The sequence below is a fragment of the Lithobates pipiens genome, unplaced genomic scaffold (assembly GCF_037356315.1).
Source record: "Lithobates pipiens isolate NorthernLeopardFrog02 unplaced genomic scaffold, aLitPip1_a1.2 Scaffold_25, whole genome shotgun sequence".
Lineage (NCBI taxonomy): Eukaryota > Metazoa > Chordata > Amphibia > Anura > Ranidae > Lithobates > Lithobates pipiens.
This window is the reverse complement of record NW_027507787.1, coordinates 129,858,121-129,876,505: the sequence shown is the minus strand read 5'-3', so window position 1 is coordinate 129,876,505 and position 18,385 is coordinate 129,858,121. Positions and strand designations below refer to the sequence as shown.

At 40.6% G+C, this 18,385-nt stretch overlaps 1 protein-coding gene across 1 annotated transcript in view; it reads right to left on the bottom strand.

Moving 5' to 3' along the window:
- Positions 1–18,385, bottom strand: part of LOC143930512 (elastase-1-like) — a 55,779-nt gene that overhangs the window by 21,495 nt on the left and 15,899 nt on the right. The window contains exon 2 of the mRNA XM_077454870.1: positions 1,771–1,880. Coding sequence (XP_077310996.1) covers positions 1,771–1,880 — 110 coding nt within the window. The remainder of the gene's footprint in view (positions 1–1,770; positions 1,881–18,385) is intronic.

Sequence of the window (18,385 nt, the reverse complement as noted above, 5' to 3'; positions counted from 1 at the left end):
TCCTCAGACAGGTGTTCATCTCCTTCTCCTCCTCACCACCACCTCTCTACTACTTCCTGTCTTATAGGCTGTCTTCTTGGAGGCTGTTAACCCCCTGTGGGCCGAATCCCTGTGGTCAGGGAGGGAGGCAATTTCCCACCCAAATGTCACTTCAGAGCGTCCCAAATTCCGGGTCCCAACTATCTCTCTTAAATCTAGAGAGGACTGCGAGTCAGTCTTCTCCCAAAACTATCCCTATGAATTTGTCACCCATTTTTGGGTGACCCCCTGAGGACTACCAGGATTCCATTAAAGGGACCACATTCCGAATATAGGCGCCACATAGCACCCGTCCAGGACCCAACCTTGGCGTCCTGTACAGGGGGAACTCCTGAGCCGGGCCCTTTGTGTCCATAGACACACACAGTGAGGCCTGGCCCTGCCCACACCTCAGTGGATTTGATTGAGAGCAGCAGGAGCCAATGGCTACCAGCTCTGGCACACATGTTAGCAGTCATGTTAGGTAAGGAATAACAGATTCCAATTTTGTCTTGCTTATACTAAAACATGTGGATTCTGCATTTGGATATCCAGTATTTGAAGCTCACTCATGTAAGTTTCATGTAACTTATATAAATGTATGCAATGCAGAGCACTGACTACTCTACAATATGTAAATATACAGTATGAAAATCATCATATAAAATATAAAATCACCTATACTTTTAACTTACCATTAATGAGCCATTAATGGTCAATCTAAGACTTTTTAGTTACTGTATTAAATACCGTCAATGCTAGCTAACATTTATGAGCAATAATTCTTCTCTGTCAGAGCTTGTATGGCAGCAAATCAGATAGATTCCTGCTGTCATGTATTTAGTGTACAGTAGAGCATGTATTTAATTGTAACACTTTACCTGCTCATGCCCTAAAGTTTTTATACACGAGACTTGCAATTGGTTCACATTTGGATCTACTCCCATTGGGCATGATAGTAATAGAAATGAGAAAAATCATGTATAATGCAGAGCGATAACTATACAATGATATAAGGGGCATATTTTTAAAGACGTTTGCCCTATTTGTAAAGCATAGCCAGCACAGATTTTTTAAATAAAATTAAATGCTATCCTGTGGTGACAGCTGTCCTTAGTGCAGAAACTATATTTTTTATTTTTTTTCTTTCTTTAAGTAAAAAATAAAAAAAACAGTAGGTTACCAACCTCTTTGTGGTTAAATTGTTTCAGGGGCTATTTGGACAATTCATATGTGTGCTGGTATGGAAAAAGTTAACATAGACCTAAAAGGTAAACTTTTTTCTTTTTTCATTTTGGATCGATTTTGGATCGATTAACTTAAGCTTATAAGCTGGTCAGTTTATATCTGTGTCCTGCTGGGGAAATTCCTTTTCACTTCCTGACCCATAGCCAAAACAGGAAGTGAAAGGAAATCCCTCTAAAGCGAGGGAATCTCTGGTTGTCACCCAAATAAGTGTTCCTATTTGAAGATTTCCCCACTATTACTGTTATGGAGCTAGAGCAGCGCTTTACATTCAGTGTGGTGGTGAAGTTTGGAAATTTCTAGAAGGAATTTTTGTGTGCTGCTTGGTTGCAGTGGTGTCTTTTGTCCTGAGAATTAACACCAAGGTCCACTAGAGTATAAATAATTAGTATTAAAATGTAAACTAATTGTTTGCTCTATATATTTGTCAATTTGGAAATCAGCTTCATAGCAAGCTCAGCACACACCAAAAGTTCATCAAACCATAAAACTAACAACAAATTGTACCTGCAAGGAAACCTGCCAAGGCCAGGAGAACGGGCGTACTTCATTTCCAGACACAATTCTTCCTGCTGTATTTTGTTGAAAAAATGCAACTCCACAATCTGCTGGCCAGTCTGAAAAAAGCAAGTAAGTGCAAATAATATAACCAATATATTTTCTACACAAGACATTTTGTAACAACATTTTATTAAAAATAATTTTTCCTTTGCAATTTGCAAAGTGCTGTGGTTTTCTAAAACCATAAAAATATTTAAATGAGTTTCCTTGCAGTCTGGCAAAACCAAAAGGGTTTCTTAAAGAGTTTGGTGGAGACTGTACCCTATGTTTTTGGATGTTGTTTCCCTTAAATTACATATCGGACCTGAAGGACTTGGTGGGAACTCCCACACATTTCTTTTTTACAATCCCCAGCTTCTTTGTTTACATGGCAGGAGATTCTCTTCATCTGTACCAGGAGCTTATCCCAGAAGAGGATCTGATCTAAATGTTAATTGGGGGCTGCCGCAGAAAACAACTAATGGGGGCTTCTCATAATTCATGCCAGACCCTTCAGCTCTAGTATGAATATTAAAGGGGGACCATAACAAAAAAAACAGCATGAGTCTCCCCCAAAATTACATACCACGCCCTTAACGGAGCATCCAGCCTGGCAGGCCATGAAATGGGGAAGGGAGAGCTATACCAGGCCACTTGTCCTCAACATGAGGGGGGTACCCTGAAGAGTGCAAGGGCCTCTTCCCAAAAAGAAAAAAAACAACAACCAAACCTGATGATGTCACTCACCGAATGACAGCTTCTCGAGCTGCCATCTAAATAAACAGGGATGGGAGTAGGGATAGAGGTAACATCATTGCATAAATATGGCTATGGCCATATGTGGGTTGTTTTATTGCCCAAATATGACCATATTTAGGCAATGATGTCACCCCCTGTCCCTGCTCTTTCCCTTATTATTTGCACATAACAGCCCAGATCCTCCTCTTCTGGTGCTCCTGGATCCTCCTGCCTTCTGAGTGCCCCCATAGCAAGCCGCTTGGTATGAGGGCACTAATGCAGGCTCAATCCCATATAGTGTGGTGTGGTCCTACGCCCTGCTCCCTTATCTCTGGATTTTATGGACAGTAGCAGGAGCTAATGACTCCTGCTGCTCTCACTGAGTCCAGTGAGGATGCAGAAAGAGAGGCTCTAATAAGTATTTTAGGGGAGAGGGGTGTGTTGCTATGGATATGTTTGGGTGAGTTTATAGCATATTTATTTGTCAATTGTTAGATTTTAAGACCATGTGCTGTTTTTTGAAGAAGTGAAGGCTCCCCCTATTAATATGCAAATGAACCTGTGGGACTGGCTTAGGAGCCAAGCAGAGGAAGATCTTACTGGAGTTCCATTGAACAAAAGAGACCAATATTCTGGAGTAACGGGTGGTCCCCTTTCTCAAAGTGATGGACAGAACTAACTTTAGTTGCCTTAAGAACATGGGATAAAAAAAAATGGAAAAAAGTTCCAGGTTTGAATATATTCTACTGGCTGATCACTGTAAACCATTCAAAGGTGTCATCAGCAATCAGTGTTGATACTTGTTAGAGAATCAAGATGCCATATTGGTCTGTAAACATAGTCTGTGGGATTAAAAACCAGTCATATCTCCCGTCTCCAATGGTAAACCTAAAGAACGGAAAGGTAAAGTCTAGAAAAAAAGAGTCCACTTTATTGGGCTGTAAACATAATTGAAAGCATGTCCACATCTATGTGCTCAATGAATAATAAACTTGTCAACAGCTTACACAGTCCCTGTAACTCGATGGCCCAATAAATTGGATTTTTTTTTTTATGACATTACCTTTCTCTTTTTTGGGGTTGACCATTTTATCAGTGGAGATATTACTGTTTTTTTATTTTATTTCATCTCACAGACTATATTTACAGACCAATAGGGCATCTTGATTCTCTAATAAGTATCAACACTGGCGTTGTTGTATATTGCTGATGACAGTTTTGGACGGTTTACAGTGATCAACCAGTAGAACATATTTAAACCTGGAACTTTTCTTTTATCCCATAGTCTCATAGTGTGCTTCATTTATGAATATTTCTTCTTTTCGTTTCAACTTCACTCTGTTGTTTTACATATAGCAACAGGAGCATGGGTTATTGACCTTTGTTTACTTATGGTAATATATGTGACAAATACCCTTACTCAGTTTGGGTCTAGAGCAGATCTTTTAGTGCCACACCATATGGTTTTGTGCTTTAGTTGTCTTGATAACAGTTTAAGCTCTGCACCATAAATTTCTGCATTTGGTTTTTAAAGAGAAGGTGCTATATGGACTATTAACAATGAACAAAAAAAAGTATGTATGTTCTATGTTCAACTTATGGGTGGAAAACATTGAAACTCGTGCAAACTTTCCCAGAAAATGAGCACATATCAGTGATGGGGAATGGAAGCTCTCTGATTAAATTGTTGAAGCAGCAATTGATGTTATCTGGACCTTATCTATGTTGGATGTAATCATAGTGAAGAGGACTTTGTGACTCTACACCGGGGTGATAGACCCTTCATCCAAACAGGGGTGGTAAAGAATACCATGTGAAGGCCAGTCACTCTTTAATGACAAAACAATTTTCAATGCGATATCAAAGCAGGGTGAAAGGTGGGGGTGCGTCAGCCCAGCATTGGAAGCTTGGGCATTATGCTCTCATTAGATCTAGGCAGAAAACTTTCCAGATGCATGCCTCCTGCAGACAGTAAGTCAGAGATACAGCTGTTTTTTTCAATGAACGCCAATGAACGCCTTCCTCTGCACAAATATTCTAGAACAGCTAGATAAGAACAAAATCATTTTCCAGTAGATCTGCGACATTCTGTCCGAAGGGAGCAATTATCCAAGTGCCTAAGTCCCTAAGATTCAAAGTGGTGAAATACCCAATCTTCCTGGTGCTGAAGAAAGCCAGGGACTGGAGGCCAGTAATTGATCGCTGTAGGCTCATCAAGGAAATCTCCAGATGCAAGGTGAAGTTACTTTGCTCCTCCTGGAGAGGCCCAAGGTCACCCCCCCCCCCAGACTGGCTCCCTGTAGGCCCCAACAGCCTCCACACTCTTGTACTCCAGCTCTTCCATCCGACAACTCCTCCCCAGGTTGGGGATTGGTCAAGGCTCCTTAAAATACCTCAGGCAGCTCCACCTCACCTCTCCTCCTCTCTTTCTAGCACCTTCTAGAAAGAAGAGGGAGGTGACATTGATGCTACTTGTGAGTCACCCAGCCATGCCCTGAGCCACTCCCAGCCCAGAATGAAAACAGGCCTAGCCACCAGCCAGGCCTGCCTAAATTTCTATAGAAAAATCTAACCTCTAGCACCTACCTAACTAGAAGGTGCTACATTAACATCCACAAAAAAATATTGTATCTAGGTAGAGATCTTCACTAGCAATTTGTCTACCTGTTGTTTGAGAGTGTCTGAGAGACAAGGACTGACCAAAGGTTCTTTTGGCAGTGAAAGCACTGATTTAGGAACAAGGTATCAGAATCCAGCACTGTCTCAAAGTTGTACTCCTAGAAAACAGCAGAGACCAGTTATCTACTCAAAAATTTTGGGTGGATTATAAATGTTGCAAAAAGTCAGCTAGAGGCCAATAAGACCTTGACTTAGGAGCCCACCTTGATACCATCAGCTCCACTATCCACCATGGTTGGGGGCACATTTCCAAGGAGCAATGACACAGGGTGGATGGGACTTCAATGCTTCTCAGGTTGTGTCAAATATACTGGAAATCAGGGCAACATCCTGTGCCCTCAATTGGTCAAGGGTCAAGGTGTCTCCCACAGTACTGTATAGACAGGACAGTTGTAGCTTGCTGAAGCAGAGAGGAACTCACAGAAGGACTTTGCTGAGCGAGGCGACTCCAACTCATGAAATGGGCACAGTCTGATCTGAGCCAAATCCCAGCTGTGTATGTACTGGGATTTGTGAACACATTGACTGACACAAGTTCTCCCTATGCCTGGACAAAAACGAATAGTCCTTGCTGCCTCAGGTGTTCAACATACTAGTGCAGAAATGGCGCCGGCCAGAAATGACCTTATTTGCATCTCTCCAGAATATCAAGGTGACCGAGTTCATGTTAAGAATTCCCAGCTCTCAGGCAGTAGCAAGCAATACCTTAATTAAACATTGGGCAGCTGCGAGGCTTACATCTTTCCTCTGATTCACAAGCTACTAAACAGGCTAGCTCAGGAGTCACTGACAGTGACTGCAGTCCTTCCATTCTGCCCCAAATGGCTGTCAATCTCCCTTGTGGCAGGTCAGCATACTAATAATATTCTTCACTCCACTAAGAAAACTGTAAATAAAATCTTACTAATATTACTAATTCTTAACTAATTAACAGGACCACCATTTCCGCATCTGAAATCCTGCAGGATCAAAAATTTCACACTGAAGGCAACCACTAGTTGCAGGTTCCATCCTATTTAGGAACTAGTCTTACTGCCCTTCACCACACCAGAAGTTGGCCCTGTATGCTCACCCAATGTGGGAAAAGTCCAGAAAGTTTATATCCAGGCAACAGCAGAGTTAGAAAAATGAACTCAAATTAATTAGTAAAATCACCTGACCTAGTGAGAAATCATAACTCATTAATCAGTGTAGCGCTATCAACTCAAATATACAAAAAACAAACAATCATATATAAAAGCACAATATATCCTATGTAGATATAAAGTCCAAAATTGTGGTGCAATGATAATCTGTGCCCCAATATGAACACACACTAAAGTCCTCTGTGCATTCCATGTGACCATGCAACAAAATCACTGTGCAATCCATGTAAGCACTCAATAAAGTCCACTGTGCAATTCATGCAGAAACACTCTTTTCTAGAGCAAAACAATCCTCAGGTAGTACACTCCTTTCCCATATCATGACAAACTGTTCACCTTGTGGTGTTGTTGACATCAAAATTGTACACAGAGGTCAGCAAATGCATGTATCCCCTTCATCATAAGATGATGATTAGTTGGAGTTCTGTGGAGAAGATCATTATCATTTTATAAGGGAATACATGTGTTTGCACCTTTGTGTAACTGAGGTCAACACCACAAGATGAGCAGTTTTTCAGTTTAATAAAGTGTATTACTGCACTAGTTGTGGCTTCCCTATTGTTTGCCATTTTATCTCACGTAAAAGTCCTAAAACCACTGCAGCAGTGGTTCCAGTTGCTTAAGCCTAGGCAAAGACATGGTCCTGTGGCCCAGGAGGCCATGGTTTCCTTTCCTGTGCAGCCTGTAGATTATAGACTTACTTTACCAGGGCTCAATGTATCATCCCTCTCCAGAAAGACTGAACCTGTTGGCCTGAAATTTGAACCACATAAATTGAAAGATACAGGATTTTCAGAGCCAGTGATCAAAACTATGCTCCAAGCTAGAAAACAATCTACTAACCCAACCTACTTTAAAATATGGAAAAAATGTCTATCTCTTGCAGAAAGGAAACCTGAAAATCCATTAGACCCACCATTATCTTTTATCCTGGATTTTCTCCAGTTAGGAGTCGACCCTGGTCTCTTGTACAATACTATAAAGATACAAGTCTGCTTTATCTCCCCCTACAGGAACACAGTGGACTTTGATTACCTCATTCATTTAGTTTCTAAAACCTCTCTTGGAGATTCATCTTCCAAAAAAATGCATTTCTGAAAAATGATCCCTCCCTCAGCCTCCAAGTTTTGATTAATTTGAGATAAGATAAAATAGGACCTTAGTGTTCAATTTTCAGATTTCACGAAGACACGGAGACCGCTTTGCCAGTCCTTTTTCCCAAACCAAATTGTAATGGGAAGGGTTATGGCATAACCTGGATATGGTCCATCTGATTTCCGCCTACTTGAGAAGGAACATTTCAGCCCATCTTTTCAAAATAGTCTTCATTCTGTCTTCAGATCAAAGGAAGAATTGTGTGGCTTCATCAAAAACTATAACCTGCTGGATAGTTTAAGCCTTTTGATTATTGTATAAAGCTTAGGAGGTTCCCAAGCTTCTACAGGTCACTGTGTATTCAAATAAAATGTCTCTGTGGACCTCATGGGCTAGGATCTTGCCGTAGTACATTATTTACAAGGTAGCAAACTGGTCTTCAAGAAATATGTTTGTGAACCAGTATAGGTTAGATAGCTAGTTCAGATGTATGTTGGCTGCCCTAGCCTCCGTTTGTAATTCTATGAAATAAACTTATATATTTTTTAAGTTACTGAGTTTAGAATCAAGGATGGGTACGGCAAAAATAGATATCAAAAAATAATATAAAACAGTATCACTGAAAACGACATCCCATTTTTAGAGTATTTGGTTAATAAACGCACTATGATCATATGACACTTTGCAGAATGATGTAATATGTAGCGGTCTATTACCATATTGTTAACTACTATATACAGGCAGATGAGGGGGTTAGGATGTCATTGCCGTCAATGATAATGTTTTATATTATTTTTTTTATATATATTTTTTATGTTAGTGACACTGTGAAGAGGTGTCCTCCTCCTTACATACCATCTTAAATGTAACCTGTAGAGGGATATATAGGCTCAATTTAGGCTAATGAGCTCCTTATAAGCCATCATAAACTGATGTTATATGCTGCTGTGTGTTATTGTGCTGGGTCACAATACATGGCATGCAATATGGGTAGTGTGGAGCATTTTGACCTATCAGAAAATGGCCGTGAGCATATAATAAACTATATAATGTCTATGATCTTCAACAAAATGGCCGCAATGACATTATAAAATTATTGACATCTCAACCGTCCAATAGAATTCCCCCTGAGGAAGATACAACATTTCCCGGTATCGACACATGTTGGGGAGGGGACAGGATGGTTTGTGAGACAGTGGAGTGTTCTCAGAGCGGGAGAGAACACATCAGCACAGCGCCTTTCTATTTGTTTGGCTTGATACAGAGTGTTGCGTCATAGCACCTAATAAATGTGAGTACCCTAATATAGGGGGGAATATTGTAATTTTAAATAAAACTTTTAAAATGGTAATACACTATCCAGTTTCCTCTGTTTTCCATATGAATATTTCTGAAAGCAACCATCCAAGGATCTAAATGCTGACCATAAACCAAGAGGTGGTTTAAAAGCGTGTTTTAACCAAGCTCAGGTGCAAGGTCACACACTCTAAGGTGAGCACATACACCAAAGAGGGAGCACAAGAGTGGACACAAGCACTTTACTGTTATATCCTCTATTTTATCATCTGCAATAAGCACTAGAAGAATGGAGTAGTTATGATTGGACTTTATGCTGTGATTTTATGGACACAGATTAATGCATGAATTCGTTTGGCACAAGAGCACTGTAAAGTTCGGGGAACCAGCTAGATTGCAGGCTTTTCAGGAAAAAGGAGGTTTATTAAACTTACCGTATATACTCGAGTATAAGCCGAGATTTTCAGCCTCTTTTTTGAGGCTGAAAGTGCCCCCCTCGGCTTATACTCGAGTCATCGCCGTCTGACTGCTCGATCAGCGTATCGAGCAGACAGACGGCGGACATACTACAATTTGAAAGCCGCGCCTCCGCCTCCGCCTCCGCCTGTGATAGGCGGAACACTGAATTTCCCAGCAGCCTGTGTTCCGCCTATCACGGACATCGTCTCATCCTCGTCCGTAGTACGAGGATGAGACGATGTCCGTGATAGGCGGAACACAGGCTGCTGGGAAATTCAGTGTTCCGCCTATCACAGGCGAAGGCGGAGGCGGAGGCGCGGCTTTCGAATTGTAGTATGTCCGCCGAGGTGCCGACGAAGAGCGGCGATCCTGGCAAGGCACGGGACGGGACGGAGGCAAGGCAAGGCACGGCACGGGACGGGACGGAGGCAAGGCACGACACGGGACGGAGGCAAGGAGGCAAGGCACGGCACGGGACGGAGGCAAGGAGGCAAGGCACGGGACGGAGGCTCGGGACACAGGTAGGCTGGACACACACACACACACACATACACACACACACACACACACACACACACACACACACACACACACACATGGACACACACACACAGGGATGGATGGATGGAGACACACACACACAGGGATGGATGGATGGATGGAGACACACACACACAGGGATGGATGGATGGATGGAGACACACACACACAGGGATGGATGGATGGATGGACACACACACACACAGGGATGGATGGATGGATGGACACACACACACACAGGGATGGATGGATGGATGGACACACACACACACAGGGATGGACGGACACACAGGGATGGACGGACACACAGGGACGGACACACACACAGGGATGGACAGGCATGTCTCACCCTCGGCTTATACACGAGTCAATAAGTTTGCCAGTTTTTTTGGGGGTAAATTGGGGGCCTCGGCTTATATTCGGGTCGGCCTATACTCGAGTATATACGGTAAATAGCTTCACAGTAGCAAAAACAAAAGAAAGAGATTTCAGTCTCACCGACTTGCAGAGTCCAGAACTGCTGTCGCAGTTAAACAGTCCTTGATTTCTGTTGTAGTTTCCCCTGCCAGGAGGCTTCCAGGCAGGACACTGCCATTCACTTGTATCGCTGTACACAAAAACCACCATCCACCGTCCACTGTACACCGTCTCCTCTACACTCCTCCACACCCATCTACAACTTCCTGTCTGGTTTAAACCCGCTTCCTCTGACAGGTGAGTTAAAGGGACCACAGTCCAAACAGAGGGGAAACAGAGCGTCCAGAACCCAGCCACGGCGTCCTGCACAGCACTTTAAACACAGTTCACTTTATTTCTATACTGATTATTGTATATTGATGCACTTTTATATAGATTTATGTAAATTACAGATTGTCACTCTAATTATCGCAGTATTGAAATTATCGCACAGGGTTGCAAATTTCTCTATTGCATATGAATGCTACGTGTGCATGTGTATACAGAGGTGTGTATGATACACAGGTTGTTATTGGGAGGATAGGATTGCAATTTTTATTGCTCATGATCATAACTTATAATTGCATAAGATTGCATTATTATATCCACTGGATTTTTTATATAGGAATAGTATACCCCATCATCACTATTTAACTGCAGTCAGTAATATTATGGTTTAGTAAAGTTACCATATGATTACATTTGGATAACGTAGCATTATATTGGTATAACATTTTTAAGAGATGTAGGAGCCTATAAAAACGTTCAGGTTTTTAAATGGCAACAGAAAGTAGGAGAACAGGATGTACGCTCTCATACCACTACACCCATTAGGTAGATTAACGGTAGAGGGGGGGCTAAAGGGATGGCACAAGGTGACTCTGGTTATCAACAGCCAGAGAATAGCTGGAGGAGGGATACATAGGAATTTAAGAGGCCATATCTTAATAATAAGCCTTAGAAACAATAGAACAAAATAGGAAAGGTCCTAATGGAAGAGGGATTAATACTGGATACAGGCCCCCTCCAAACAATCATGGAAATACTAGAAATAGATTCCCTCAGAATTATAATCAGTTTGGGAAAAAGGATAATTGATATGGTGCAGATATCCCAATGCAAAACAGGTTTTCTCATTTGGAGACCAAAATTGAAGGCCCATAACGGGCCTGAGAGAATCCGGATGAAAGGTGGAATGGAGGAAGAATACATTGGAAACTGATTTGGCGCAAAAAGAAGAGGAGAGGGAGAAGAGCAGGTAGGAGGCACCAACAAAAAAAAGAAAATACCATTTGGAGAAGGTATATATAACCTAAGTGGTACCCTCAGTCTTGAGGAAGTTAAGGCTTTGGATAGGGGCCTTAAATTTGCCCCTGTTAAAAAAGTTGAATATGTTTGAAATTTATGTTAGCACTCAAAAGTTCATTAGAATGTTGAATGTTAAAAAGTATATATTTTTTTATCTAATCCCACACAAAAGACTTCTGGAATATATGATGGTATCATACTAATTTGAGGAATAAATACACTTTTAACCCTCACAATGTAGATTATAAATATATAGATGTTTTTAAAAATATGGTTGTAAATGATCTGGAAAAAGTAAAGGTGAAAAAGTGAGGGATCCGATGTTTATTAGAAAAGGTATACAGGCAAAAGTAAAAAGGATGTAATTACACCCGCAGATAAAAGATGACTAAAGGATGATTGTGCTGATGACCAAAACTTACTATACGATGGAAATTAACAGATTATTTGAAGATAGAAACACATATCAGTTGCTAAGTAAGAACCCATTTTGTGAATTTAAAATTGATTTGCAGAGACTAATCAATAGAGGAGTTAAGAGGAACATTCTAAACAGTAAAGAGGCACAAGATCTAAACCTGTCTGCATACAGAACACCGGTGATTTATTTTCTACAAAAAATTCATAAGTGTTACCAATCCCCTAGGAAGACCGATAGTGAATGGGGTGGAATCCTTATCTTCATGGTTGGGTCAATATATAGATTTGCATTCACAGCTTTTGGTCACCTCCGCAGATGTTTGTTTAAAGGATATAAAGCACTTATTATAAGTGCTGGGTAATATCTCTGATCTAGGATCCAGTTTTTTTGTGACAGTGGACATCAGTTCCCTATACACTATTATTAAAAAACAAGGATGCTATGGAGTCTTTCAAATGGGCATTGGTTGCTTCTAGTTTTTCTAGGAAACACCAAAACACCAATGCTTTTTATTGGAATGTTAAGACTATAGTCTTCAACGTAATTACTTCTGGTATGATAACAATTAGAATTAAAAAAAAAAGTATGTTAAATCTATATAGGCTTTAACAAGTATTTATTTTTAAATGCCTGTGTATGATCCCTAACTAATCAATGAGCCCTAAGCCCTGGTTCACATTGATGCTACTTTACTTGAAGTAACGTGATTTCAAAATAGCAAGGTCAGTGCAATCTCAGGTACTACTTGATAGACATCTGTGTGGCTTCATACACAGATGTCTATTGAAGTGACACCTGAAATCGGTAAAAGTAGAGCAGGAACTACTTTTGCAAATTGGTGTCACACTGCAAAATCGGTGTCGCATCAATTGAAACAGTGCCATTGCCTCCAATAGGCTGTGACTTGTCATGCGATTTGGTATCTCAAAACAAATCGCTATAATGTGAACCTAAGCTAAATGACAATAGGGTTGATTTACTATAGGGAAATAAACTGTGCATTTTGCAAAGTGCAATTGCTCCAGATGAGGTAAGGCTTCACTTTGCAAAAAGCACCCAATCAAGTGCAAGGAAAATAAAAAAAAAACATATTTGCTTGCACTTGATTGGATGATGGAAGTCAGTAGAGCTTCTGCCCATTTACTAAGCTCTGGAGCAACACTTTGCAAAGTGCACAGTCTTTTTGGTTTTAGTAAATCAACCCCATTATATAGTAGCTCTAACATGATTTTGCTAATGTTGTCAGTGTTCTGATTATTACTATTTAATACAATGCATCACAATGGGCCCGTAAAGGGCATCTGTCATTCTCATTATAACCTCAAGGCTCTTAATTTATTCTGAAGACTACTTTTGCCCATCTCCAGGGGTTGGTAAGAGAGAAAAAACAACATTTCCCATTACTTGTTTCATTTTAATTAGTTAGTTAGTAAGGTTGAATAAAGACACCAGTCCATCCAGTTCAACCTGAGTGAGCATCTACAATTGTCCCTATCCCTGTACATTGCACACTTACATTGGTCCCTACCCTCAAGGAGCCCACAATCCAAGGTCCCCATTCATATATTAGGGCCAATTTTGGACAAAAGCCAATTAACCTACCTGCATGTCTTTGAATTGTGGGAGGAAACCAGAGTACCCGGAGGAAACTCACGCAGGCACAGGGAGAACATGCAAACTCCAGGCAGGTAGTGTCATGGTGGGGATTCGAACATCCCTTCTTACTGCTAGGCAAGAGTGCTAACCACTACAGCACTGTGCCGCCCTAATTAAAGCCATTAATGCAATTAACACTTCAAAAATGTGCTTTTTGTTATCTCCACTTTATTTTTCTAATTCTAAAATGGCAGTTTCAAAATATTATGTGACTTTCATTTTAATTCACAAAGCCATATCTGGGAACTTTCAGAGGTCAGTGGTCAGAGATAGGAGGTGCTACTAATAGCAGCTCAATAGTTGTGGCACGGGCCACACTGATATGCGTTAATAGTTGTGGCATGAGCCACACTGATATGAGTAATGGTTGTGGTTGTTGAGTTTAATAGCAGTGCATACAGTTTAAAAGCATTTGGATGTAGTTTAACCACTTAAGCCCTGGAAGATTTGGGCCATTAATGACCAAGCCATTTTTTGCGATACGGCACTGTGTCGCCTTAACTGATAATTGCACGGTTGTGTGACGTTGTACAAAAACAAAATCACCATCCTTTTTTTCCCCCACTAATAGAGCTTTCTTTTTGGTGGTATCTGATCACCTCTGTGATTTTTACTTTTTGTGCTATAAACAAAAATAAAAACGACAATCTTGAAAAAAAAACATATTTTTAACTTTTTATTATAATAAATATCCCCCAAATAAAAAAAAAAAAAAGTCTTCCTTAGTTTAGGCCAATATGTATTCTACATATTTTTGGTACAAAAAATCACAATAAGCATATATTGATTGGTTTGTGCAAAAGTTATAGAATTTACAAATAGGGGATAGATTTTTGGCATTTTTATTATTATTTTTTTTTACTAGTAGTGGAGGTGATTTCATCAGAACTGCGACATTTCGGACACTTTTTTGGGACCATTGACATTTATAAAGCAATCAGAGCTAAAAATAGCCATTGATTACTGTATAAATGTCATTGGCAGGGAAGGGGTTAACATTAGGGGGCGATCAAGGTGTTAAATGTGTGTCCTAGGGAGTGTTTCTAACTTTGGGGGGATGGGACTGCCTGGGGGAGGAGACTGATTGTTGTTCGTAAGCATTATTTACATGCACAGACCTCAGTTCTTGCTCTGTGTGGAACGATCGTGGGTGGCCGACAGACATCACGACCGCCGGGCACATGCATCGGCTCAGTCGTTGTGCTGCTGGCGCTTGCACATGCTAGTTTTAGCTCCACTCTAGATAAACACTATCAACCTTGCACTTGACCTTTCTTTCCATTTCGGCATTTTTCTGTGAAAACTAATTAAAGTATCTAGATGAATTCATAACTAGGCAACAATGTTTTCTTAGTTTTGGATATAGTGGAAAGAACAACCCACCTGCTATAGTTTTGGATATAGTGGAAAGAAGAACCCACCTGCTTGAAGCCCTAAACCTCCACCATATTATGCCTACCTCTTTTCCGACCTTCCCACGATATCCCCAGCCATTAGCCTTTATATTTTCCTCAGAATTTTTTTTAAGAAAGGAGTGTCCACACAAAAGAAGAATGGGCAGCAGCATACAAAACTTCACCTTTAAGCCATCTTCCCTTTACACAGTTGTTCTCCTTCCCAGGGTCATTACTCACTCTGAGGGCTCTGGCTTGTCTTTTGTGTCCAGCTCACAACACCCTGATTGTTGTACCAAAGACAGGAACACGGAAGGTGCATGCACCTCTAGCTTCAGTACACTTCTCCTAGGTCCTTCAGGGGGGTCGACTCACTTCAGAAAACACATGCCCTGGCCTGAAGCAGGTACAGTTTACAACAGGAATATATGAAAAACATTTTGCATATATTCCTTTTGTAAACTGTACCTGCTTGAAGGCTTCTAAATAGAGTCAAAACTTTTTCTATATATGTGGAGCCCCTTCTCTGTTCTTTCTGATTGCCATGAGGTCTATCTTTGAATGTACGGAATGCAGTAAGGAGACAATTGGAGCTGGTTTGTGGATCCACTGAAGCCCCTTTTGACCTATCTTGTCGTATGTTAATGAGGGACAACTACATTTGGTGAGTAGGGATCTTAACTTTACTTCTGTGAGTTGTATGTTTTGGGAGCACATTCAGCTATAAATCACTAATTGTGGGATTTACATGGCGAGAACATACTTTTTTAGAAACTGAGTTCTCTTTAATCACTATCAACAGACTTATGAAACACTATACTATATATATATATATATATATATATATATATATATATATATATATATATATATGTTGATTTTTGTATATTGTGTTTGCATAATTGTTTATTTGTAGGAGTCTGATATCACTTGCTACCCGGAAGCGCTGTTTACTCTACGGGAATTTAGATTTTTTTTGTAACATTTCTATCCAACACTAGTTCTGGTGACAACCCAGGAATTTCCTAACTTTGGAGGGATTCCCTCTTACTTTCTGTTTTGGCTATGGGACAGGAAGTGAAGAGAAATCTCTTCAATGGGACACAGATTGCAAAAAAATTAGAGGGGCCATAAATGATTAGTACTCTATAGAAAATGAAAAACGTTTTGCTTTTAGTTTTATTTTTTTTAAGTTTCAGATTAAAATGGCTGAATTTGGGTTTTTATGTTCATGTTTCATTACTTCCTGTAGCCAGACATAAGAGCAAGTGAGAGATCTCTCTCTCTAAAGTAGGGGAAAATTATCGCTTGGACACTTGTAACATCACCACTGCAAGATTTCCAAACTATGTCTATTCCACTGACAGCTTGAAATGTTAAATTATCCCTCACTTTCAGTTCCAGTGACAATAGTCAGAGAGTGGATCGCCCCAGCAGGGACACAAACAGCAGTAAAAAAAAGTGATAGAAGTTCTATCCCTCACCTGCTATTTTGAAAAACAGTACAATAAAAATTGGGGCAGCACAGCGGTGTAGTGGTTAGCACTCTCACCTAGCAGCAAGAAGGGTCACTGGTTTGATATCCCAACCACGACACTAACTGCCTGGAGTTTGCATGTTCTCCCTGTGCCTGCGTGGGTTCCTCCAGGTACTCCAGTTTCCTCCCACAATCCAAAGAATTGGCTTCTGTCCAAAATTGTCCCTAGTATATGAATGAGGACTTTGGATTGTGGGCTCCGTGAGGGTAGGGACCGATGTGAGTGTGCAATGTACAGGGACAGGGACAAATGTAGATACTCACTCAGGTTGAACTGGATGGACTAGTGTCTTTATTCAACCTTACTAACTATGAAACTATGAAAAATTGGCTTTAGATACCCATTAAACACAATTCTACTATTATCGCATAACAGTTTAAAAAGTATTCAGAAGTAGAATATATTGCCTAGTCACTTTAGCAATTTAATCATACTAGATTTTTTAATTATTTTACATTTTTTTATAAAATTTCTTCCTATTTAAACTTTTTTGTTTTATTATGTAATGTGAGTAGCTGGGAATGAACTTTGAATTTATTTACATGGCTAGAATCAGAACAGACACACAGCAGACTATAATATATAGGGTTTCACAATGCTGGGCTTATAGGGACCATTTATTTTGTTATATTTTTGTGTCCTTGCCCATTATCTCCCACGCCTTATCTAAATGTTGTATTTTGGTTTGCTGTTAGTTTAAGCAATGCACTACGCTTGTGTCAATGTTTACAATTTGTCTTGTGATTTTGTACAGCTTCACCTGACCCTGTAAGCAGACACAGGTCAATACGCAAGCCCCCTGTAACAAAGAAGAACCAGCATTGCAGCTATGTTAGTGATTAACCTTGTCAGGTATTGAATTCGGTCACTCTTTGGGAAGGACAGCTATTATCTCTTTACCATAGATGACTGGGCCCTGCTGGAGCAAAGTTGCTTTTAGGGCATCACTTAATATGAAATAATTTATTTTATTGGGATTTTTGTTAATAGCCTTCACATCTATGCTGGATTTGACATTAGACCACATGGCCTGTGGCCTAGGTTTCATGATGGTTGGGGTGGAATCTTTCCACTTGTATATTCCCATTGCCTCCAATTACAGTTTTAATTTTATTTTGGCATCAGTGACAACTTGGTAGATAATCAGGTTCTGTGTTTACTTTACAATACCTTCACAATATTAGATATACAGGCATGCAATGGCACTGCATATTGTGCTAGAGAATTGAGGCAAGTGCAGGGTGAGTCGTGGATAGGCAATGCCACCCCAAATACACAGTGATGGTCCCCCTTCCAGTTGCCTGGACAGAACGACTTTCAATGCTGCAAACAGACAATATTCTTTTCTTTCTATGCCGTCTCTGACACACCACCTCACCAGGAAGGTGTGATCTATCTCCTAACCCTACCTCATGTTCACGTCTACTGCTGCCCTCAAGTTCACCAACAGTGCTCACCACCTGCATAACTCAGCTCACCACACGGCATCTCCAACCCAACCTGGCCAGCACAGCAAACACTTCTAAAGAAATCTGAACTATAAAGGAACAGTCTCTGACAGCAACAGCAGTTGTCCCAATCCCCTTGCACCAACGCACCTTCTATCTCCATTCTTCAAATGTCGACCACTTATTTCGACCACTTATTTCTCATCCATCCCATGCTTCCATATCTGTCCCCCATCATCAGCCCTCTCAAAGGTTATGGCAGCCAGTGTTTCCCAGACCACTCAAATATCTTACCTGTCTGGAGTACAATTTTAGTTTTTTTGCTTTTTCTTGCCTCTATACCAGGGGTCTTCAAAAAAAAAGGGTCAGATTACTGTCCTTAAGACTTTGGGGTGGGGGGGGGGGCATG